The sequence below is a fragment of the Lycorma delicatula genome, chromosome 8 (genome assembly GCF_047948215.1).
Source record: "Lycorma delicatula isolate Av1 chromosome 8, ASM4794821v1, whole genome shotgun sequence".
Classification (NCBI taxonomy): domain Eukaryota; kingdom Metazoa; phylum Arthropoda; class Insecta; order Hemiptera; family Fulgoridae; genus Lycorma; species Lycorma delicatula.
The window spans coordinates 31,862,632-31,889,409 of NC_134462.1; the positions used below are offsets into that span (position 1 = coordinate 31,862,632).

At 28.7% G+C, this 26,778-nt stretch overlaps 1 protein-coding gene across 2 annotated transcripts in view; it reads left to right on the forward strand.

Moving 5' to 3' along the window:
• Positions 1–26,778, forward strand: part of LOC142329122 (ankyrin repeat domain-containing protein 13C-A) — a 77,084-nt gene that overhangs the window by 25,327 nt on the left and 24,979 nt on the right. The window contains exons 7-11 of one of the 2 annotated variants that reach the window (XR_012757423.1): positions 1,168–1,332; positions 4,772–4,921; positions 6,013–6,142; positions 7,500–7,617; positions 17,335–17,576. Coding sequence is in view for 1 of the 2 variants with exons in the window: in XM_075373458.1 (XP_075229573.1) it covers positions 1,168–1,332; positions 4,772–4,921; positions 6,013–6,142; positions 7,500–7,617; positions 17,335–17,350 (579 nt within the window). In the remaining variant the exon portion in view is untranslated. Of the gene's footprint in view, positions 1–1,167; positions 1,333–4,771; positions 4,922–6,012; positions 6,143–7,499; positions 7,618–17,334; positions 17,802–26,778 lie in introns of those variants that run through there. The other variant, XM_075373458.1, reaches the window with a different exon arrangement.

Consider the following 26,778-nt stretch of genomic DNA (forward strand, 5'->3'; position numbering starts at 1 on the left):
CACTACTTGGAGTGAGATATTCCAATTTAGAAGTTATCACAAAATAATTTACAATTGATAGTCGATGTGTATAAATTTTAGAATAATATAAAAGATTTCAGATTGGAGCTCATTTTATGTAATGCGTATAGCTTTACTGTTCCTAGATTCATTTCCTTCTATTGAATTTTTTTTATGATGAGCTTGCTTTTTCTGATTGGAAGTAATAATCTCTTTATTCTCCTATGAAAATTTTTTCTGGTTGTGTTTTAAACTTCATATGGATTTTCTCATAATCTTTCTTCCAATTATCATTTACCTATCCTAAAGTACAATTATCTGGTTTCCCATTTCCTAGATTAATGATGTACTTTCCTTCCTCCATCACCCAGCATTGATATCAAAATACACATTAACAATGATGTGATCATTGTTTCTCTGTTCTGTAGTGTCAATCAACTAAGTTTACTATAGTCCATTTAAGCCCGAAGTGCAACATTATTAGTTCAAATTATCTTGATTTATAAAAAAAATTGCTCTACTATTCCATACATATATTCTGACCCTATAAAATGTCTTTGTGGGATCCTTTACAATTATAGTCATTAAAAACATTCGTTATATTAATAAAAAATAACGTTTTAGAGGACCAATCTACTGTTTTTGTTATCTTGGTCTTCATGTGGAAAATTTGTACCTTTTAGAAATGGGCAACATAAATTTTGAACAACTGAGATAGAAACTGACAGAAATATTTTACATTGTAACTTTGATTAATTGAAATACATTTTCTCTTTTTGACATATTAGTATATTCATGCCAAGCGTAAATGTAAAGATTTCAAATCTGTAATAAGTTTACTACTTCTGTTATGATACAGTTATAGTACAGTTATGAGTCAATAAAGAAAACATCTATAAATTTAGTCAGAGATACACCAACACTCACCTGAATATTCCTAGTCTGTCATTAGTATAAATGTAGGCCCCTAGTAACTTTTCTGATAAAGAATAATAATTCCATAAAAAATTGACATATCTGGTAAAACTTGTCATTACTATGGAGTATTATTAAAATATTTTCTTAATGCATCATTTAGTGTTTATAGATATTAATGAAAGCTTATATAATTATTATTTTTGTTGTTGTGAAAAGTAGTTTTAATTAATTAAAAATGTTTTTCTACAGGAAATGGTAGGGTCATTTCATTCTGAGTTTTATGTAATCAATGGAATGGTACTTGAGTCAAGAAAACGACGGGAACATCTTTCTGAGGAAGATTTACAAAAGAACAAAGCAATCATGGAAAGTCTAACTAAAGGCAATACTCAGGGGCTAGATGGAAATGGAGAGGTAGTTATTTCTTTGTGTGTTGTAGAATACAAGTTTATTAAAATTATGAGATAGGTTTTTATGTTGTGAAGTACTGAATTATTTTTTACAGAATTAATTTGAGATTATAACTTTTTAATTCCTTTTAAAGTGTTGATATTGTATTGTTCACATTAAAGCAATATTCTGTTTCTTGCCAAGTAAGCTGAATCATTTTTAACATGATTATTTCTCTATCTTGGAAAATCCTGTACCATTACAATTTAAAATTCAGGTTTTTCTTGTAGGTTTTATTTATCCTTGTATAAAAAGTATAATGCTGTGAGTATGAAGTATTTGGAAGCTAAGAGGTTAAGATACCTTTATAATATTACTTCTTTTGAAGCTGATCATTCAGGGTATAATAGGCAATAATACTGACTTGTGAAGACACAGACTAGTTAAATATCTTTAGAAGTTATTATTACACCTACAAAAAAAAAAGAAACCAGACACTCAATAATTAAGTGGAATAACAAGGAATTTAGCAAAATAAGGAATTAAGGAATATAATTGTCCTATATTCCAATTGGACTTAATCAGGCTTTCGAGTATTAGTTGAACATTTACTGGAGACAGTCTGGGATCTATTTTTTCGTGGTTGTTTCTTGGTTATTCAACATAAACGAAAGTCTGTTGTGTTTCTTATTAGCACTAACATTCAAGCATCTGTTCTTTAATTTGTGTTGTGTTTGAGGCTATCAACTGATTACAAGTTTTTGGTGGTTCTCTGATCAGCTGGCCCACTATTGTTTGTCCTACATTTTCCTATTGCTGGTAAAGATCTCAGTATAGATTTTTTCTTGTTAGTAAACCATGGTTTTGGTGTAATTTAATTCCTCTCACTGCTCCTAGAAAAGTAATACAGCTTATGCAATTAATTCTATACCCATCAATTTTCAGATTTGTGCTCCCTGAGACATTCCAGGTGAAAAACTATCAGATTGTAATAACACCATACAGAGTAAGACTTTATTTCAAGATAAAAAACAAGATTATCTTGCTTTAAAGTAAAATCTATAATTTAAATTATTTGTTTGAAGAATCAATATGACTGTTGAGCTTCTGTAGATTTTGCAAAAAGGAGAAACATTTTAATATCCATAAGCTATATTAATCCTCATTTTTAGATTGTTATTGACAGTGAAGTAGCTTATAATGTTTTTGTTAATTTAGTACAAAAAACTAAATATGATATACGTTTTTTTTAATTATGAAGATGAAATCCATTCTTTTATAACAGTTTTTGAAAAAAAAAAAGACTGTAAAATGTGAGTTACTTTCTAAATATTTAAAGATAAGATTCTTAACTTTAGTTCTGAAGAACTACTGCCCTGTCCCTTCAACAGAAGTGTTGTAGAAGGTACTATTGTAATGGATCATTTTAAAGTGGTTAGAAAACCTAAATAATTTCCTATTTATCTAAACAGGTTCTCTTTTTAAACATAAAGTTTAATATATAGACATTATGGAATTTACATACCATATATAGTATTTTTTTCTGTTTTGGTAAGTGGATAGATATACAAAGATCCAGTTATAAGTATCTATCTAGTTTGTATGAAGTGATTTATGAAGGTTCATTCTGTTATATGTGTATCCTGTCTGCTTATTGCATTGTTTAGATGTGTTAAAATATCAATATACATTGATGTGTTCCAATCTGCTTATAGCACTGTTTAGTATTGTTTAATTTATACATAATGTGTGCCTTGTTTAGTTTAATTTATTTTATACAGTAAGTGCTTTGTTAGTTTATCCTATGATCTTGTTTTATTTTTAATATGAATATGGTAACTTGGTTCTCTAAAAATGTACAGTGTATGTAGCAATGAATGTATAGTAAATATTTTGTTACTTTAAGTTCTTCATTTGAAGAGTTTAGTTACTACTAGGGTAAAAATTAATAATAGAATTGCTATTAGTAGAACTGAGAAACAGAATAATGTTTTTTTTGTAGTTATTCAAAAAAAATTTCTATAGCTGTGGGAAAGAAATTTTAGCATTGTAAGGTGATTGGATGGGTTTTGGATAAGCATGTCTGTGTGTTTTGTATGTTTTGAAAGTACTTATTTTTCAATTTTGATATGGTAAAGTTTGTGTATTGAATGACTGGTGTATTTATATTTTGCAGTGATGAACCACAGATTACATCTCATATACCTTGCTCCAAATATCCAGATCAATGTACAATCAAAAAAATTAAAAAAAAAAAACTTGTTTTAAGAACTTGCTTTATGTGCTTTATCAGAATGTAGTGTTCCTGAAAGTAATGACTGCAACTATTTTAATAGCTAACCATAGTAATAATTACCATCGATATAAAAAATATACTTTACTAAATATATTTTATATTTATTTTAAAAACACAATATTATATTAAAACATGATAAAATCTTACAGTTCAGTTAGCGGTGGGTGAATGACATTAGAACAAAGGACAATATGAATTTTAAATATTATTTCAGTACTGGACAGCAGAAATTGCATATTCATCCATAATAAATCGCAAAATTTATGAAATAGTAACAATTTTGACAAATTCACAAATTATAAAAACAATTTATTTTAATGTAATTGTAGAATTAAATAAAAACTAAAGATGCAGGATCTCATGAAAATCGATTCTTAGAATTAATATGGTAGATTTAACTTATCTATTTACTGTTTCGGTGGTTTAAATTTCACTTACATGAAATTATTAATGTAATAAATCAGTAACGCATTTATAAAAACAGTTGGAAGAAGCATTTTAAATATGTATATTATTGTTTACAAATAAAGTAGCAATTTAATTATTAGCATGGTTTATTTCTTCTTTCTCTTAACCGTATCTTGAATAAGAGGAAGAAGTGCTCTGATATAATTATTTTATATACATTTATGTAATAACAGGCCTAGTGCCCCATTACAGCTACTCTGATACTTTTTTTTTGTATAAAAAAAACAGATTGACCAGGATAATTCAAACACAAAATTTTAAATATGCCATTGTGTAGTTTATTTAAGTATTACTTTGTATTTTTAATGTTTCAGGAATTATGTGATATTAACTAGTATTTATCAGAAAAATTGGATCCAGTCTTGATGTCGTAGTATAGTTTGATGAGTTCATTGATTTCTAGTTAAACGTTTACTGAAATTGAGAATGTGATTTTGTATGAGTAAATGAGACAGAGATTTGAGATTCTGAATGATAAACGATTGAGGAATTTGGATTATGTCATAGAATTTATCCAGCAGTGTTCTTTAAAGAAATTAAATAATTTATTGTTTTGGTTGTTAAGAAATGTGTAGTACTTCAAGTATATTAGCTTATTTAAAGTTGGTGTATATATGTATATATAATGCTTTAACGTAAACTTATATTACAGTAAGGTATATTTGTTGATAGTCATGTTAATTTTACTATTTTTGCTAGCCAATGCGAAGGTCATCATTAAGTCCACCTCCTCCTAGTGGTGTAAAATGGGAGGAATATATATCTGCTCCTGTTGGGGAGCATCCTACTCTTGGCAGAGAGCTTGTACATAAAGAAACAAGTAGAGCATTTAAAGCTACTGTAGCAATGGTAAGTAGTTTGTAGTAATCATCATTTTTTATTTCATTGGCCGATTCATTTTCATGTGCTGTTGATGAATCTCCATAGCAAGTTTACATAGCACAGTCATAAGCACATTTTATCTTTGATAGTTACAAAACCATAGTTCCTGATCTTATTCTGTGAAATGCTGTAATTCAGACAATGAAACGTTTTTAGCATTTATATATAACATACTGATGATAAAATGCATGTTACGAATGCAGGGATATTGTAGTCTTGGATTATGAACATATCAGCTGTTGTGCACAAGCCCTTGCTAATGATATAAAAACTTAACTTTAAATGCATTTAAAATATTTATTTTTACAGTTCTGCGTAGTTCAGTACTTAAGTTTGTAAACAGTGATTTGATTGATATGTTTTTTTTACTCACTGGCTTTCTTGTGCCAACATCATTGACTTAGCTCATTATTATTAAATTCAGCAACTTTATTAAAAGAATGCTTACTGTATTTATAAAATTCTTTCCGTTTTGAAGTGTTATCTGGCTTTGAATTAATCGTAAAAAATTAATTGCATCTTACCTAATAGCTTAAATGTTTATTAAAGCATATAAACACATATACTGACTTGTGCAACTAGAAATAATCAGTTAAATAATAGTTCTTGATTAATTGTAATATTAAGTCCTTAAGGAATTTTTTTAACTATTTAAAAATCTTGAAGATCAGTTTGAGTAAAACAGGACAAATTTTACATACTATGAATAATTACAACAGAATGCAATGAATACCAAAATAAATTCATTCTCAGGAGATACACACAGGACCAGCTGCCCGTTTTGTATGATTTTTTGCTGCTTAATCGACATATCCATTTATTAGTTACATGAAGAGGATTAATTATTTGATTTGTGATTGGTTTGCTATGTGATGATCTTTTATTTTATGAATAAAATATGTCTGTTTAAGCATAATTGAAATGTATTAGATGAAAGTTGTATTATTTTAGATATTAAGTACAGATACAATAATTATAAGCATTGTTATGCGATACTTAAATAAATTTTATTTTTTCTGTTATTTTTTATTAATTTTTCTTTTTTTTTAATTATTTAGAGTCCTGACTTCCCTCTGTCAGTTGATATGCTTCTTAATGTGTTAGAAGTTATTGCACCATTCAAGCACTTCAGTAAGCTTCGTGAGTTTGTACAAATGAAACTACCACCTGGTTTTCCTGTTAAAATAGGTATGTTTAATTTATAATTCAGTTGTATATTATGTGTGTATATAAGTGATAAAGAAACAACTGCAGGAAAACACTATTGTAGACTGAAAATAGTAGCCCCAGTACTGTTTTATCATTCAAGTGGTGGAAAGTTTTTTCAGTGTCTTTTTTTAACATAATTTTTAATGATATAAAGATTTTGAAAGTTAATAGTATTCAAACTATGAAAAAATAAATTCTAACTTTTCTGAAACAGTATATTTGCAATTAAACTCTTTATTTGTCCAAATGTGTGAATAAAAATTCATTTTTATTAATTTTGCTATCATGAAAATATCAGGAATGTACATAAGAAATTTCACTACTGTCTAATTATCAGATCATTAATATGATTAGAACATTTTTAACAAAAAATGTTATTTTGATATACGTTAAAAATATTACTATGAAAAAGATGTGCAATACTATTTTCTTTAAGATAGGAATATTTAAGGTGATTTTTGTAATATAAATACAAAATTTTGCTTTTCTCTTCCAGGTTCCATCTTTAAGAGAAAGTGTACAGCATTATCTTATTTTTTCCCTAATGTGTATTGTATTTGAAATTTGTTCAACTAGTGAGCAATAAGTACCCCCCCCCCCACCTTTGATCAGTGAGGTGAGATGACATGAAAATGAGATGTATATATATATTATTATGTATATATAAAGGTAATTTCATTGAAGGTTTTGATTGCTGTCTCAATCCTTGAATTTTTTTAATAGATAATTGTTCTTATGAATAACACACAGACAAATTTAAATTGATTTATATAATCACTCAGCATTAGTTCATTATATTCTATTGATATTAAAAGTGTGTTTAAATTACTAGATATTTATTCGTAGTTATGATAAATGTTCTTTGTTAAAAAAGTTACATAAAAAATATTTATTAATTTTTCTCAATTTTTCTACAATAGTTCAGTATGGAGTATTTGATTTTTCAATAATTAATTAAGTATACATATATGATTAAATTGTTAAGATTATGCTGCCTTTGGAATATGTAATTATAAATTCCATGGTGATCAACAATTACTTTACAATAGCTAAAAAATAATAACCGCAGGTGGATGTATAATGATTATGTTGTCGGTGGTTGTACTGGTACTTTGTTGTTATAGCAACCAATTTATTTTCAATAACTTTTCAGTATTGGAATAGCATTTCTGTTTAAAGTGTAAATCATTTTAGAGTTTCATTAAATTGATTTGCATATGTATTTTTTTTTAGCTTGCTTGCTTGTAATTAATTAATTAATTAATTACAACACAGGTTTATAAATGTAAGATTCATAGTTAATTGTATACTTTTGTGTTTTAATTTTAATTTATAGATATACCAATCCTACCAACAATAACTGCCAAGATCACATTCCAAGAGTTTGGTTTTAGGAATGATATCAGCCCTTATTTGTTTGTGATTCCACCACATTATGAAGAAGATCCTAACAGGTAAATTAAAAAAAAGTTGATATATCTAGTAAATTTGTGGGGTTAGTAGATGATTTCATGAGATGGTACACTTAATATCATTGCTTTCTTTTTATAGATGTTTGGCTGCTGTTTATTTATTTATTTACTTTTTTTATAGTAACATGTGAATTTTTCATAACCTTTACTCCTAAGCATTTTGCTTTATACTTGCTTATTTATTTTAATTATGTTTCTTAACCTTGAAGAACTGCATACTAAGAATTAGTCACTTTTTAAAATCTCATTTACACTAAAACTTATACAAACTCATTTTTTACAGAAATTAATAATTTTTTCCAATGTATTCATAGGAATTTGAAAAACATCTAAAATCAGGTACCATTTCTCTATGTAAAAGAGTTAACATTTTATATACAGTATCTTGTTCATGATCTAGTAGTTTTCTAAGTATAAGTTTTTGGTTAAATTGTCCAGTCTAGAAAGGTTTTATTGAATATGTTATCTTACTGCAGATGTATTTGTAAAATTTAATTTAAAAAATTGTATATGATGTATTATGAAACAGTCTGTTAATATCACATTTAAATAATTCAGAGCAATTATTTTTTTACATGCTTTAATTAAAACATATAAAACGACTTATCTTTATGTTGGTGGCATATTTTGTGATGTCTCATAGCAAAATGTCATACTATATTGTGAGATCCCTTATTTACTCAAATTATTTATACACATACTTCTATAGGATTGTTTATATAAAAAATTCAGCCAAGGAAATTAAAGAATTTTTATAAAAATTTTTGAATAAAATAACAAAGTAATCTGTATGTAAAAAACTAAATTTGTAAGTAAAGTAAAAAGGTTTTGCTGGAACCTTAATTTAAAATGCATTTTATTGAAAAAAAAAAAAAATTAAATAGTAAATCTGTTAATTTTAACCATTTGTTGATATTCTCCATTCATATATGTTCATGTACAATATTTTGTACTATGCCATAAATTTATTTCTAGTATGTTCATTAGAAGCACCTCATTTTGTTTTTTTTCTTATTTTAATACTGTTTTTGTTTTGAATATGTCATTAATATATTCTGTGCTGAGTAGTTCCAGGTGCTTGGTTTACACATACATGCAGTCCGCTGACTGTACACATATACATGGTAGTACAGCAGCTTTTCTATCTGATAGGTGGGGGGGGGGGATCAGCATGTTCTTGTTGACTCAGTATCATAGCACATCAGAAATGTATATATTTTGTAACTGTGCAGTTCATTCATAGCTACATTGAATGGCTTTTTTTGGTGAAATTTTAAATTAGCATGAACTTTCATCACGTTTGAAAGAGAATAGATTTATTTTATAAATTGTTTATATTTCAGTTAATATTGATTAGACAATTATTTTTTACTTTTATTTTATAATTAATTATATATTCATACTATTATTTTTATTTTAAGTTAATACTTTTTGGTGATTAGTTATAGCCTTTATAATGAAATGTACTTACATTACATAAATATTTTTTATTTCATTATTTGTTTAAAACATAAATAGTATAGTTACTTTACATGTTTTTGTGACTATTCTAAATGTTCAGAGGAATTTATATAAAGACTAATTTTCAGGTCGTAAAAAAGTCAGACTGTAGACAATAGATGAAATCAGATTAAAATAAACTGTAAATTAATCTAACCGATACAAAAGTAAAATAAATAATTCTAAATCAATTATTGATGTATGGAATAAATTGAGGATATGCTGCACATAAATTTAACACAAACTTTTTATAAATAATATCCACAAACTTAGGTCTTACTGTTTTTAAAACTAAGAAATAAATTATTGTAGTAATGGTAGTAATTTTCCTGTTTAATTTTCATATACAAAGAGAAGTCAGAAAATAAGTTTTCTAAATCTAGTACTTTTTCAGAAATTATTTTTACAAAAATATTTACATGTTTGGAAAAAATGAATATTAACTTATTAAAGGATAGTCATCCTCTAAGTTGATGTAATTCCCAGGCCATTTTAATTGTTAGGATAAGATCTACTGACAAAGTATATCTATATCTTTGTTTGGCTATCACACTTGTTGACTTGTAAAATTTCACATCACCAATATCGGCCCAACCATTTGATAGATATCATAACACAAAACCTAAGCACAAAAACTAAGTAACAGATCACAAGACTTCAGTACAAACAGAACAAAATTTGCCATTCTGAATTAACAAAAATTGGTTTTATAATCAAGAGGTTATGTAATACATAACCAGGATAATACATAAGCAGGATTCAAATAGGTAAGAATATTTTCTGACTTAACTTATAAATGTTAACTGGTTGTTGGAATGCTTCTACAGAATAAGGTTCATTATTTGCTTAATATACTTGTGTATGTAACGCTGCCATTTGTTTTCTATGAGAAAATATAAAAAATCTTTCTTACAATTTTTTTTTATATATGAGAAAATATAAAAACATTTTTCTTACAATTTTTTTTTTGTGAACAAGTGGATCTCAATTCCTTAGTAATGTTAAGTGAATTCAATGAAAAGATTTTTTATAGTTAGTTCTGAGTTCTTATCACTAATCTACAATTTATTTTGTGCTTTTAATTTTTTTGCCAATTTTTGTTTGTTTTGTATATTATACTGAATATTAAATTACATCTATCATGGGATTTCCTGTAACATGAAATTACAAAATAAAATGAAGGTATCTAATCCCTCAGTTGATTTAGGGAGGTACAGTTTGATTATAATTCAGTAGAATTCCAAAATCATCATGGCAGTTTTACTCTCAGACTTATTCATCATCTTCTGTTTATTTCATTGTCTTATTTAACAGCTTTAAGGTAGCTAAATACTTTTTTCATAAAGTACAAACACTGACTCAGGATTAAAAGGTTATAAGCTGGACATATAATTTTCTTATGAATTTGGCCTGGTGAGATACTACTATGTGTCTCTAAAGCAAGGTATCACCTTTCAATGATCTTAGAATTTGGGTATGTGTATTTTATTTTGTAGTTTTAGGGAGCTGCTTCTTATCTTTTCATTTTTTACATCTTACAAAAATTTGTGGAGAAAATGTATTTCATATTTCACATGTGTCATTTTTTAAAATATGAAAGTTTTTTTTATATATATTTTTTTAATATTAAATTTTTAACTTACTCTTGTATATATTTTTCAGTTCTGTTATTTTATTCACACTTTAATCCTCTGGCATCTATCAATCATCTAAAGCAGTTCTGTCTAACCTTTTCACAACTAGGAGTATATCTGAATGATTACAAAGGTTGTGCGGGCACCAGGATTCATTTCACCTATCTCTACACTACTGCTGCTACTAACAAAATAAAAAATTATTAATTATAGTAGTGATGAAAACATTTAAAACAAAAATCAATTGTATATACTCACCAAATTTGACACTGCATGCTCACTGCAAGTTTAAGAAAATCTGGTGTGTAGCTGGAACAAGTTGCTCTTAACACATCAAGGTGGGAGTCTGTCAGGCAGGATCAGTTCTTGTTTTTGATGATATTTATTGATGAAAATGCAACTTCACAAAGATACATTGAACAAAGCATGAACACATTTTCAGTACAACACTAAGGAGATAGGGCTATTTTTCTATGTCCACCAGAGTCCATACATTGCTACACATTGCATATGAGGATTTTAAAGAAAGGTCTTCTTGAAAATTTAAAATTTCCATTTCTAATTCTTCAATTTTATACTTTCCAAATTCAGTTTCAAAGTTCACTAATGTCAGTGGAAGCAAATGGATTATTGACAAACAATACCACTGGTTCAAGTACTGAAAACTGGCTAAATCTATTGTCAAATTCAGACACTTGAGTTTTAAGATGCTTTGCATAAAAGGAAAGATCAGATTCGCTGTCATTAACTGTTTCTAGAATTAATTTGAAATTTGGAAAATGTGAAAGGGAATTTCTCTTTAAATGTGTTGTTAACTTCACTTTCTTTACAAACGCATTTATAACACTTAGTATATGTAAAATGTTACAATATTTCCATTGCAATTTGAGATTTAACTCTTTTAATTTTGAAATGATATCTTGCCAGAAAATGTAAATCTATTAGCCATATATCAAGTTCATGATAATATGGTCGAGGAGATGATTTCAAAAAGTCTCTTTATTTCATCTAGCAGACAGCAGAATCATTCCAGTATTTTAGCCCTACTAAACCACTTTATATCTGCATGACGAATTATGTTGCCATACTGAGTATCTAATATATTCAAAATATTTTGGAACAATCGATGACATGTAAAAGACAATGCGATATAGTTCACCTCATGAGGTACAACTTTCATGACATGATCAAACATTAAAACCTTTTCGCCTTCCTGGTGGATAATGCAATGATAAGAAATCAATTTTGGAAATGAATTCATCCTTAGCACAAAGAGATAGAAATCCATTGTTCCTACCAGTCATAGAAGGCTGTTGTTATAGCAGCAAGCTTTGAAAGTGGGAAGTTATTAACTTTGACAAGTTTAAGGAATGCATTAAATATGTCTACTCCCGTTGTTTGTCCATGAAGTGACTGCAGTTTGACAAACTCTTCCTTTATTGTGAAATCATAGAAAACCATTCTAATAAATACACACAACTTGGCAATATCAGACATGTCAGTACTTTCATCAAACTGGACTGAAAAATTTTCACATAATTGCAAATCCTGATGTAATTGTGATTTCAAGTTATTAAAAATATGTTCGTCTCACCTAGCAACAGTTTGGTGAGACAATTGTAGACCTTTAAAGGAAGACATAAGTACAGATTTATCTTTGGGACCTTCGAGCAGAAATTCAGTGGCACTGAAAATTGTTTTTACTACTTCCCCATCGCTAAACGGTTTTTTCCGTTTAGCATGTAACAGATTTTGTAAGAAGCCTCAGTCAAGTTACTGGTGTCCTGAACAGGTTTCATAAACACGGATTGTTGCAATTGTAATTTAGATATAAGATCTTTCACTTTGTGTTTTCTTAGTTCAGAATTCACAGGAAATTTGTTATTAAACTGTTTGTGATTAGTTAAAAAATGTCGCTGTACATTACTTTTTTTACAGACACGCTAGCATTACACAATAAACACACAGATTTTCCACTATATTCAACAAAATTTTGGTTTTCCCATTCACTGTTAAAGCTGTAAGTTCTTTGCTTTTAGCCATGTTAAGACTGCATTAGATATTATGTTAAAATAATATCCAATAATTTAAAGAACTTCACTTATAAACTCTGATAACATGTGGAATGTATAACATATCATAACACAAGACAACGTAATAAATTGTACCAGCAGAATGTAGGCCTACTTCACTTCTCATTTACAAAGTTATTCTGAAGTTGAAATATAAGAATTGGATGGCACTCAAAGAGTCAGAATTGTTAAAATGTGTGTCTTCATTTCATCTCCTTATTGGCTGAAGACTTAATTATGTTGAAAGTTAGAAGCTCATTGGTTTTTCTAAATAAAGAAAATTCATTGGCCACACCCACATGCTAATTAATTAAAAAACTCTCTCATGAGAGACATCTGTTTCTATTTTAGGAAGATCAGGTTAAAATTTATTAAAATCGATGTTAAAACAGAAAAGAATGTTAGTTTGAAATTTATTACAAAGAATGCTAGTAGCTTGAGTAGAGAGCAGACCACCAAATGAGTTATAATTAGGTAGTTTGTTCTGTCCAGTTAGACCACCTGCTGCTAGAAAGGTCTTACACCTACTTATACCACTACAAAGGAAATGAATTTATTGACAACAGTGTCAAAGAAATGAACACGTGTTACAAAGGCCGGCAGAATTACTTCTGTTGAACTACTGGAAAATATAACGGCTAAAATGTATTTCTTATATCCTTTTTATGTAAATTCCTTATTATAGATGTAAAATATTATGTTACTTGAAATGTGAATTAGTATTAAAAATTGGTAAATACATGTGGACGCCAAAAGGTGAAATAAAGGATACCATGGTGTCCGCAGGCCTTGGATTGGACAGCACTGATCTAAAGTATTGCTACATTTCCTTGTTAAAATATAGATTATAATATTTATTTGTTTTGCTAATAAATTAATGTATATTATTGTACTATTTTAAATTAGAAGTCTGGCTTATTATAAATATTTTTAGAGAATGTCGATTTTGTAATGAATCATTTTATAATTATTTTTTTACTTATATTTTGTTTTGTATTCAGTAGTTGGATTTGTTTCTGTTTTAATATTAGTCTAATTACAAATTTTTTAGTTCATTTATGCAAGACTGCAGATTTCTTACTCTACTCATACTGTATGTATTACTAATTAATTGGTAATGCTACTACGTGTTATTTTAAATATAAAACATACTTTATATTATATATGACTTTTTATATTATATGTATTTGTTAGACATTATCTCATTATCAGTTTTCTAACAGAAGACATAATTTTTAAAACTTGAAATTCCATTTTGAGGGAGTTGTCAGTAAAGAAACTGAATTTTAAAACGAGAACCAAAATGTTAGGGCATGTTGTCATAGCTTTATGGTTTTGTTATTTGGGCTCTTCTGAAACTTATGTATTATGTTTTGTAAGGGTTTGAATGAAGTGTTAATTAATGGTCACTTACTTGGACAAAAAAAGTATAAAGGGTGTTATTGATTTTTAATAGCGTTAATAATATTGCTTTAAATTGGCAAAGACTTTTGTTGAGACTTATGCAATGGTTACAACATACGTTATACAAGGTCTGTTCAGAAAATAACCGAATATTTTTAATTATGCATCAACAAAAATGCAGTTGGCAGAATTGTGTTCTGCATAACCTCCCCTGTAACCATATGTTCTTAGATTGTTGATATCTCGTTTAGTTTTTGTGTTATTGTTATTTGAGTGCAACATGTTTGTGTTAGTCACAATTTCGTAATGTGCGATTTTTTGATGATTGAACTTTTGTCTCAAATGTCGTAGCCGTAAACCCAACCCAGCTTTCGTCTCCTGTTATGATGATACTTTACATGAATGTTTCATTGTAATCAGAGTTTTCAAAAAGTCACTGACAAACGTTCATTCGATGTTCTTTCTGCTGTTCGATCATCAAACGAGGAACAAACTTTGCTCTGCAATTTGATGCATGTTTAATTTTTCAGTCAAAATGTCATGGCATGACATCATTTCATCACTTCAACATTGCATATGACCCAGAGCATTATCTCTGTAAGCTTGTTGCTCCTGAAAATCGCACATTATAAAAATCACTACAAACAATTAAATACATTGTACTCAAATAACAATAATATGAAACTAAATGAGATATCAACAATCCAAGAACATACGGTTACAGAGGAGGACACAATGCTGCCAACCACACATCCTAAAATATCTCCATTGGCGCGTAATTAAAAATGTTCGGTTATTTTCTGAACAGATCTTGTACTTGATTAAATCATTTATAATTAAACGGAACAACAAACAAAAGTCTGAATAACCATTATGTCAAACAAGGATGATTTGTTGAGAAAATAGATGCTGTTATCAAGGAAACCGATCATTTGACTGACTAAAAGTGAGAAATTGTGAAAATTTGTTTTACTGGATATTTACTGAAAAAACTGTACTTAACACTTTGTTACATACAACTTTGGGCTCCAGAACTAAAAGAGAAATATGTTACAGATTTAGAGAGCTTTTGGATCAGACAAGTGATGATGAAATATTTTATAAATTTCATTATTGTCTATGGTATATAAATCACATTATGCAGTTATGACATGGAAACCAAAGCATGTTACCATAGTGCAGTTGGTCAGAAAATCATTGCTACTAAAAGGTTTTTTTAAGTTTGCCCTCCAAGGTCATTTAATCATACTTTATATATGATCTTAATGCTTTAGTTAAAAGAGAAAGTGAAAAAGAGCTTTGCAGTGTGCACTGCAACGATGCACATACATATGGATCACTACTTGTTTATGAATTTTTGGTAGAACAAATAACAACTCTTTTTTAAAAAAATAAAATCAGGCAAAGAAGCTATTATTTTCAAACACTGGAAAAAATTAGGGAAAATTTAATAATGAACTTATATATTTAAATGCAAATAAATTCCTGGAAACTTACCAAAAGTGGAGAAATCACTGAGCGTAGTGTTAACATTGCTGAGTGGTCTTGAAAGAGATAAGTCAGAATAACATATATGTCACTAAACAATTACTTTTTTTTTTAATGTTTGGTTTGACAAACAGCCTTTGTACAGTTTATTATCCTAGGTATACACAGTATGTTGTGTGATACAATAGCATTTCTATTATTCTTGATTACTTGTTTGTGTTCATAAGTACATTTATAAATTAGATTGTAATTGATGTGGTTTGTCTGTGACCAGTTTGTTGGTATTTTGTGGTATAGAAAATTTAGCCCATCTATATACAAAACAGCTATAACAAAACACGCATTACTAACATTTTCATTTACAATAGCTTCTTTTTTTATATTATTTTATATCCACCTTCAAATATAAATCTTGACTAATTGTAGCAAAAATGCATTCTACTGTTATTGAAAAAATTATATGCACTAGAATATGAAGCATTATAAAAAACTAACTATCCTCATTTCAAAACAAGCACATCAAAATATACATAATATTAATTTGCATTGGTGATGTTCCATTTTAATTTTTATGAGACATATTTTGGCTAAGCGATCAGAAATGTAGGAGGTAAAAGTTAATAGAGTGGGCTATTTTATACAAAGATTTGAGAAGGATTTGTGTTTAGTTGTTTAATGGAAATTAATCAAAGTCAAGCTATATGACAGATGACTCAAAAAATCGTGTCTTTTCCATTGTCATGTCATCATGGTGATTTTTAAACTTACCACCAAATGCAGACTAAAATTATGTAAATTTTGATATGACTTATTTTGAAATCTGATGGGTAAATAATTTTTTTTTATAAGTCTTCAAACTTGAGTGCATATATTTTCTGTGCTGAAAGTAGTTGTTTTCTTTTTGAGTTCCTGTATAAAACATTTTTACACTTGCCTATTTATTTTGTTAAACCACATCAAATTATCCAGTAAACTTTGTCATTGGAATTGTTAAATTTATCTTTAGTTCTGTACAAAAATAAAATTATTTATACAAATGATTGGATAATCGATATTTTATGGTTAAAAACCTTCTTTGAAATTTCTCTATTATATTTAGGCTTGAATATCAAATAAAGTTCCCTGAGGTGTTTTTATAAAGCGTACAGATCCTAAGGAAAGTATATTTACTTTTTAATGAAAGTTGATGGAGAAACTTGCATGTGAGCAGGACAGTTATTTAATTTCTGTATAATAAATAATTTTTTTAAATTTATTAACTTAAATTTTTACATTATGAAAATGATTTTAATTTTTGTTTAAATCAGCAATATCAGTCAAGGCTATTTAGATTATCTAACAACACTCACTAATTGAATAACTTCCTTCTACTTTCTGTAGTTAATAACTTGAAATAGTCGTGCAACACAGCCATATTAGATAAAATTATTGTTGTAGGTTTCTGAACAAGTAGAGGTAGTTAAGTTTACATTACTGAAATATTTAAAAGTTTTGTTCTTAGAAATGTGCTGTTTCCTTATTTTTGTGTTGTACATGATTTTATATATAGAATTGTTTTGATATATATAAATATATTTATATGTTTATGTTTAACTTTACAGATTTCCTGATTTATGACGTCCGGAGCAGGTTACTCTGCTGGAATGGGCATGGCGTCCGCAACTGGCCCTCGAGTTTCCTGTGGGTTGTGCCCATTGTGTCCTTTACCTTGAAGAACCCACCACACAGTCAGCGTGATTTATATTGTCGTGATAAAACTATTGTTTGTACATGATAATACATGACACACTACATAAGTACACCTTCCACTACAGCAGTGTACCAGCCACTTAGTCTTAATTGGGTAATGTAAACTGTAATATTTATTTACTTTTTCATTATAAATAATTATTATTTAACTTTAATTACATTAACTTTTAAATTACATTAACTTTTGAATTATATAAAAAAAATTGTTCCTTGATAGTATGATAGGCCATTGTTAAAAAAAAAATACAGTAATAAATGAATAATGATTTATATAACTTTAATCTGTGGCATAACTAATGGATGAAATAAATTTATTTAGTTTGTTATTGCTTACATTTTAATTTTTGTTACTATATTGTATGTTATAGATAAATATTTGTACACCAGATAGTGTGCTTGATGTTATCCTATGATGCTTGTGTATTACAAGATATATTACACACAAAACCTATTGTCTATATGGACATTTAATGTCATCTAAGACAATAAACTTTCTTTAAATTTAATCCTTGATATTTTTATTGTGATTTATTTCTCAAGTAACGTTTAGTGTTCTCTGATCAGGCGTCTTCTGAATAAGGTTAGCAAAAAGAAAACAGTGGTTCCTTTTATTATTAGTTTTCTTTTATATATATATATATATATATATATATATATATATATAGTTTTATGTAGATTCATTCAAATTGAATTGAATATTCACAAGTTCTTTCTGGGATTTTAGATCATTGAAAGTAGTGAATTATTGGTATGTTTCGTCTGTCTTTCTCTTAGTAAATATATTTTATTTTTAGTTATACCATGTATAATTTTGTTAAGATTGTCTTTTTTATCTTTAAAATAAGTAATATAGTACAGTTGCGTTTGTTCATAAATTTATATGTTCTGCACTCTTTGATTAAGGTGTCCTCTGGTTTTGATTTGCTTAATTCAGTTTACTATAACATATTTGCAAAGCAAAAAAATATGTTATTAAAGAATTTGTATATTTCTTTTTTATTAATTTACCACTTCAAGTATATTTATACGTTAAAATATAATATTTATATTTGTAGCTCTATAAGTTATCATAAAATTGGGTTTCATTACTAGAATGAATTTCCTCAAATTCAGGAAAGAGATAAGGTACTCCTCATAGAGGTTTTGACATTGAAATTTAAAACTTAGTTCTGTCATAGCTAACTTTTAAAGGAGCAGTTTAGTCAGTTAGCATGGATCATAGAAAATAGCTTCCAAATAATTTTTAGAAAAGCAGTTGCTGTAAACCATAGATGGTTTACATAGATGGTTTTAGCTTAGAAGCTAAGATTAAGGATAGAGGCAATCCATTAAGATTAAGGATAGAGGTTGCTGCTTGCTCTACTAAAAATATAAAAATAATATGTACCATTTTAATTAACAATATTGTGTTCATCCCATCTCAATCTCCCAACTTTTATTTAACAATAATAATATAATGTAGAAAGAAAAAATTTAATGATCTAGATCAAATTGTAAACTTTGTTATAAAATTAAATAATTGCTAAAGGATAAAAAATGGCTGATTGGCATAGAACAAATTCTGTTACATTTGTCTAATTTATGATTGTCCTTTTTTTTAGAAACATAAATAGTTTTCTTATTTTAACTGGAGCAAGCAATATTTGTAACATTTAGATGGATAGATAAGGCTGCCTCAACTTGAGATGGCCATAGGAAGATTGTTGCAGCTGTTGTAATTTTTTTTTCTAATAACAGTGCTCAGTAATAAAATCAGAATTTTAACCACATAAATATTTCATTGTTTTTTAATTAGATTTGAATACCTACATTAATTTTTTTTTATTTTTACTCTTAGTACTATGAAAATCACTGATATCAGGTCTGGTCAGCCTGACCCCAAAAATATTTTTAAGTGAAACTAGTGTTGTCACTTTAATGAAATTATATTCAGAATCTGTGATTTATTATGATTTATAGTATTTGCTGAAACATGTTAGTAATGTAGTAGTAACTAAGAAATTAGTTACGTATACACCACATGAAATTGTGGTATATATGTACATTTATGATAGTAGATAATGCATCAAAGAGTTTTGATAGAGTATTGATTTCACTCTGTATTTGTTTTTTTAAGTGATAAAACTCTATAATTTCCATTAACTATGAAGTACAGCACTGTTGCAATACAATTTGAATGAATGATGTAACTTATTTTACGATACTTTTAGATCATTCATACCAAATTACTTTTTTTTTCTGATATTTAATATTTGATTTTTTTGGTAACTAGATTATTCTAAAATATAACTTCTCGTTAATATTGTTATTCTCTTCTTTTTTTAACATTACTTTAATATTATATAACAAGTCATTAAGTCTTTTTTAACAGTATATTGTTGCATTTCTTTTTTACACATTTTGTGCCCTATAATTTGTCAATAATTAGTGGTTATAACATTGTTTTATTTTTTATTTGTTATAATGTAGCAGATAAATATATTTATGTTTAGAATAAATGTGATTTACCCATTGATTACTGAGTATAGAAACAGTAAGTTATCTCTGCTAACTGATCGTTTTTGAATGCATTACTTTTTTGGTATTTCAATGACTTAAATATTTTGAAAAATGTACATTTTTTAAAACTTGTGCTACTAGTACTGGCATACTTAGTTTCCTACGTACCATTCATTCAGCCTACCTTTGAAATTGTAATAAATTAAAAAGTAGAAAATATTAATTTTATATCAATGTGTAAACATGACCTGACCCATATCATTCATGTTTATTATTTACTTATATATTATGTACATGTCAATTAAAAATATAACATGCAAAAATAGTTGTGAAAATTAACAAATTTACTTGATATTTATCAATATGTAGTTTTATTGGAATTCTAGATATTTTTACTTAAAATCATATATATATTTATTTTATTAAAAGCAATTCTTTTAATAACCATACTCGTCTGTACCAACACAAATTAATTTATATTTAATAGATCAACCCTAAGTACAGAATAATTGAAATAGGATGACTTATCTTATTTCATTACACAAACAGAAGTGATTTCATGAACTTAATTCGCATCATCAGCTGCATTCATTTATATATATATTACAAAAAACATCATAAACTTGCAATCCATGATAATATACCACTTATTCACTTATAATTTTATGTTAAAAAATATTTTTATACCAATTAAATTGTATTAAAAATGTTTAAATTAAATTTTTTTAATTATAATCAAAACAAGAAATAAAAAACATAAAATATAAAAAATTGTTTAAAATTATAAAGACTAATTTTAAGTTAAAATTAAAATGTAAAAATATAAAAATATAATTAAAAACAAAGATAAAAATTAAATAATTAAAAATTAAAACTTTTAAAATAAAAACAAAAACTTAAGCAAAGCAAAATCATGTACCAGCCATTTCATTGAATTTATTCTACTAACTTATTGAACTAATATATATAATAGTGTGTACTGATTGGGTGTCATTTGGGAACAGCATGTTTTCTACACATTAATTAATAAAAAAAATTCATATTTTTATTTCCTAAATTGGGAAAAATTCTTCTATAGTTATTTACTTATAATGTTTTGCCATAACATTACAAATAGCCCTGCCTCCATGAAAGCAAACATTCTTTGTTAAATTCCTTGATGTCTGGTAGTAAAGATTATCCTGTTCAGGATGATCTGAATAAAATAAATATTTTCATTACATAAAGTTTGTAGTGATGTTATACACCTGTCATTATGAAATTCTACTTTATTTTATTCTATATACATTTCTTGGTTATGGTACCAAAAATGGTTAATTCCAAACACTCAATTTCTCAGTGGAGTATTCTTATTTTATAAGAGTTTCATAAAAGGTGTAATCTCAAGATTAACCCAGCAACAGGCACGCCTCCTAAAGTCTGAAAGAATGATACCACAATTAGAAAGTCGCATTTTTTTGTTCATTTATTATTGATATGTTATTAATAATGAAGGATAATGAGATAAACATTTATTTCAGTAAAAGAAAGTGTTGTTAATAATAAAAATAAAGAAAAATTCAAATAAAATTAATTTCTGATAAACTCTATATCAAATTTTCTACTAAAATATTTAAAAACAAAGAAACTATATTAAGTTAAAGTTAAGAATTAGGTTGTAAGAAATGAATTTAATAATAGACGTATGTAAAACTATATAATATTAAAAATATCACAATATTTTTAGGAATAATATTGTCAGTTATCACATTATTCAGATACAATGATTTCTTGAGGAACAATGAACACTAACACTAATGATCACAGGAAACACATATATGTGTTAAAACTCTAGTAATACGAACTATTTAATTGTAAAAAAAAAATGAATACTATAAGTTAAGAAAGAATTAGTTTTAAGTATTTTCCGGATGACTGTCGGCTGTTACTGCTTTAACGCAAACAGTGCACATTTTTTTAGTATGTGGTCCAGATATTAGAGTGGTGCAAAGAAAGCTACAGCTTTGTGTAAGTCTTGATATTTTTTATTTTTGACAAAGTTTGCACCTTTTGCTCATAGACGGAGCTGCAACATTTTCACCCTCATCTTCTTTCTGAAACTCTGCTTTGCTTTTTGCACCGATTTGTTATAAGTCCAAAGATAAGTTTTTAAGCCGCTGAACATATTCCTTAAAAAGTCTATTAGCTAATAATCTTGAAAACTTTCTCCTCTTATTGGCTTCATTCTCATTGCTCATGTGAAGGATTTGAGTATTAATTCCTGCAATGTTAATTCAACATCAAGAAAAAAAACAACCATAGACCAACTTTTAGTGTATCTTGCCAAATTGTATGTTGAACATAATTTGTCTACAGTGTCTTCTTGACCTTCGGTCAAGTTATAAAAACTTAAAATTTCGGGTTTGAGTTTTTCCATCATTTCCATATCGATTTGGGCATCATCACGTAAACTTGATATGGTATCACGTTTCTACTTTATCGGGGCACATAAGAAGCAAGAGTAACGTGTTCTTGAAAACCAAAAATGCTAGAATAAGAATTTCAGTTTTAAAAATTTTTGAATTCTGTTGGAATTCTTTTTTATGTATTTTTCATAGTTTCCACAAATGAAATCTTCTTTTCTGCTAAGTACTTTACTAAATCGTAGCGGGAAAACCAGTTATTGGCAGGGATATTCCTTTCATTCCTAAATATTCGGGCAGCAAGTGTTGGTTCTAATACCTAAAAATATTCATTTAGTGGACTGTATTTCCAAGAGTGAATTCATCCGTCGGGTGGATAATAAATAATGTGCGGAATTGCCCAAAATCTTATTATTGTTGTTCATTGAAAACCATTAATACCTTAATGTTAACTTATGCAGAACTGTAATCTTACAATCGTGAATTTTAAATGTCAACATGAATTCTCTTGATTTATGAAGCATAAGATTATAAGAAGAAAATCAAAACATAATATTTAAAGAATTTTTATATTACCTTAGATTCACATATTAAAACATAACATAAGATATTAGATGGATTAATTGAAACATATTAAATTTTTGACAAGCAATTATAGAGAAAGAGTTTACATTTTGTTGTGTCTTATACGTTAGATTGAGGTGAACTAATGAAACATGGTTTTAATATCTTTAAAGAAAACAATACAACAATTCAAAAGATGATTTTCTTTTGTTTTTAAATTAAAGTTCTTCTTATTACCATAAACACATGAAATCTTAATAAATAATACAAAACTTATTACATTGCTAATACACAGCTACATAAATCCGAACGCCTATCGTTCGAGTAGCGGACTGATGCGAGCATATCCCGCAACAGAGAGTAGTACTAACTAACCAGCACTACGCAAACCATATGTTCGGTAGAAACACGCTGAACATACTCCCCACCTAAATATCTCCTACAGATATTTATTAAAAAAAAAAAAGATACAAAGATTTACAAACATAAATATTAACTACGTAAGTAATTCAACATGAAAATATTTGTCAATAGAAAAATAATAAATTATAATGTCCTCCTTAGTGATTGTCTGAAATAGACAAAATACAAATTTTATTAATATTCCTTTTCAGTTCACCAGTTGCTGTCCTTACAGTCATTACTCTCACCAAATTTTCATCACCCTTGTTGATATGCAGGATTCTTCCTAACTTCCACATTAGCGGTGGAATATCATCGCCCTTGATAACAACCATCATACCAGGCAGAAAGTTGGATTGAGTGTTCATCCACTTGGTTCGAATTTGAAGGTGATTAAGAGATACTCCTTGGACCTCTTCACCAGAAGTGCTGCTGCAGTTGCTGCATTCGTTGCCATCGAGATAATGAATTTAGTTTCGCTTCTGCAATATCAGGCTCAGGTATTGCAGTAAGAGAATCACCAATAAGGAAATGAGAAGGAGAGAGATAGGATAAGTCATTAGGGTCATCACTTAAAGGCAATAAAGGACGGGAATTGAGACACGCTTCAATTTGTGTGGTTATTGTAATCATTTCCTCATAAGTTAAATTAGCCAAACCAACAATTCGTTTAAAGTGAAATTTTAAGGATTTTACTGCCGCTTCCCATAAACCTCCCATATGGGGTGATCGTGGAGGTATAAATGACCAAGAAATACTATCCTTTAATAAGAAGTCATTAACCTTGTCTAGATGCTCCTTTGATCTGAACCTTTAATTGACGCCTTGCACCAATAAAATTGCTATCATTGTCTGAATATATCTGCTGGCACCTTCCACAACGAGCGATAAATCTCTTCAAGGCGCCAATAAATGCTTCAGTCGTTAAATCATTGACAACCTCCAAGTTAACTACCTTAGTAGAAAAACATACGAAGACACATACATATGTTTTTAACAAGACTCGTTTGCGACCTTGGCTGATGTAAAATGGTCCACAATAATCTATTCCGACAATCAAAAATGGTCCAGATGGCTGAATTCTTTCCTTTGGTAGAATTCCCATTTGCTGACTTGAAATTGTTGGATTCACCTTAAAGCATTGAATGCACTTATGAACCACGTTCCTCACTAAACTTCGTCCGTGAAGGGGCCAAAATTTTTGCAGAGTAGCAGCCAATAGTCCCTGTTGTCCAACATGAAGATTCCTTATATGCTCATTAACAGCTATAAGTTCAGCAAGTTTGTTGTTATTAGGCAACACAATTGGAAATTTTGTATTAAATGATATAGTAGAATTTTTTAATCGCCCACCTAGTCGAATAATTCCATCAGAATCTAGAAAAGGGTTAAAATATTTGAGTTTATTTCATTTTTTGCAATTAATGACTGGTATTCCTTACCAAAATGCAAATGTTGAACGTATTTTATAACTGTACTTAAGGTATGGTTGAGTTCTGCAGCCGATAATGGACGACTGATCTTGATTTTGCCACGACAAGATTTTATAAATCTGTGGACATAAGCCATCACTCGTAATAATTTGGTTAAAGAAGAAAATCTATCCACAATGTTCCAATCATTTTCCTGAGTTACCAGTAACGACACAGTTTTGCGTTGTTCAGGAAAATCCCTTGACAAATCTTTAGAACATTCTCGAGTAATAGGAAGAGTTTTGACGTAAAACCAGTCTGGGCCGTTTCACCAGAGGTTGTTGTCTTTAAGTTGAGTAGAAAATACACCACGAGTTATCAAATCTGCCGGGTTATCTGAAGATGAGACGTGATGCCAAGTAGCGTTTTCAGAATTTTCTTGAATTTCTGCCACCCTATTAGCTACAAAGGTTTTCCAGCGCGACAAAGGGGCTGAAATCCATGATAGAACAATAGTTGAGTCTGACCAAAAATGTACTTCATTGATGTTAATATCGATGATTGAGTGAACCTTACGAAACAGACGGGTTAAAACAACAGCACCACAAAGTTCCAAACGTGACAACGAAACCCTTTTAAGAGGGACTACTCTGGACCTTGAACATAATAATTTAACAGTAATTATTCCTTCCACATCAGTGGTACGTAAATAAATGCAGACACCATATGCCTTCTCAGAAGCATCGCAGAATCCGTGCAATTATATTGTCTTTGGAGAACCTTTAGAGATTACAAACCTGTCGACACGTAAATTAGTAATAACTGATAAATTATAAAACAATGATTTCCATTCCTCTTGGATTTCACACAGGAGCTCCTTGTCCCAGTGAAGTTGTTCCTGCCAAAGTCATTGCATAAAGATTTTACATAGAATTGTTATTGGTGAAATTAAACCAAGAGGATCAAATATAGCTGCTATGGAGGAAAGAATGTTTCTCTTTGTGAAGTTCTCTCTTGCAACAATGTTAAAGGAAATTTGAAATTTATCAGTAGCTGGGTGCCATAATATTCCTAGTGTTTTTACGTTTCCTTCATTACCAAGTTGTAAAGGCAGCTGCGTTTCCCTGTCACTCTGTGGAACGTTTTGCAATAAACTAGGTGAGTTGGAACACCACTTTCTGAGGTGGAAGCCTCCCCTATGGAGTAATTCAATTAATTCATTTTGAATTTTACTTGCATCTTCAATTGTGGCAGCACCTGTTAAGCAATCATCCACATACATATCTCGTTTTAGAGCTTGTGATCCCAAGGGAAATTCTTGACCTTCTTCCTTAACTAATTGATGTACACTTCTAACTGCCAAAAATGAAGCCGGAGCAGTACCATACGTCAGTTTTTAATTTGTATTGTTTGATTGGTTCTTCTGGATGACTACGCCAAAGAATCCGCTGCAATTCACAGTCAGCATCATTTACTCTTATTTGGCTATACATCTTCTCAATGTCTGCTGTGAAACATACTTGGTGTGTTCTAAACCTGAGAATAATTGAACACAGATCCTGCTGAATAGTTGGACCAGTGTGGAGAGTATCATTTAACGATAATCCAGAAGAAGATTTAAATGAAGCATCAAAAACAACTCTGACCTTTGTTGTCGAGCTTTCCTTGAATACGGGATGGTGTGGTAAGTGGTAAACCAAAGTAGAACTCATAAGAGAATCAGCTAACTCCATATGTCCCATTGACTCATATTCTTTAAAAAATCTGATGTATTCCTCACGCAGCCCTTCATCTTGACTTAAGCGCTTTTCGAGGCGAAGAAATCTAGCTGTGGCCCCATCCAGTGTTTCTCCAAGATCATGTATGTTTTCCTTTGACAGAAGACGAACTATGAAGCGTCCTTCATCATCTCTAGTAGTATTGTGACAAAAATGATCCTCGCAGAAGTTATTGTTATTTGTTTGCAGCTGAAACTCTTCCAACTCCCAAAAGCGTCGAATTTGGTCATCTAACCCAC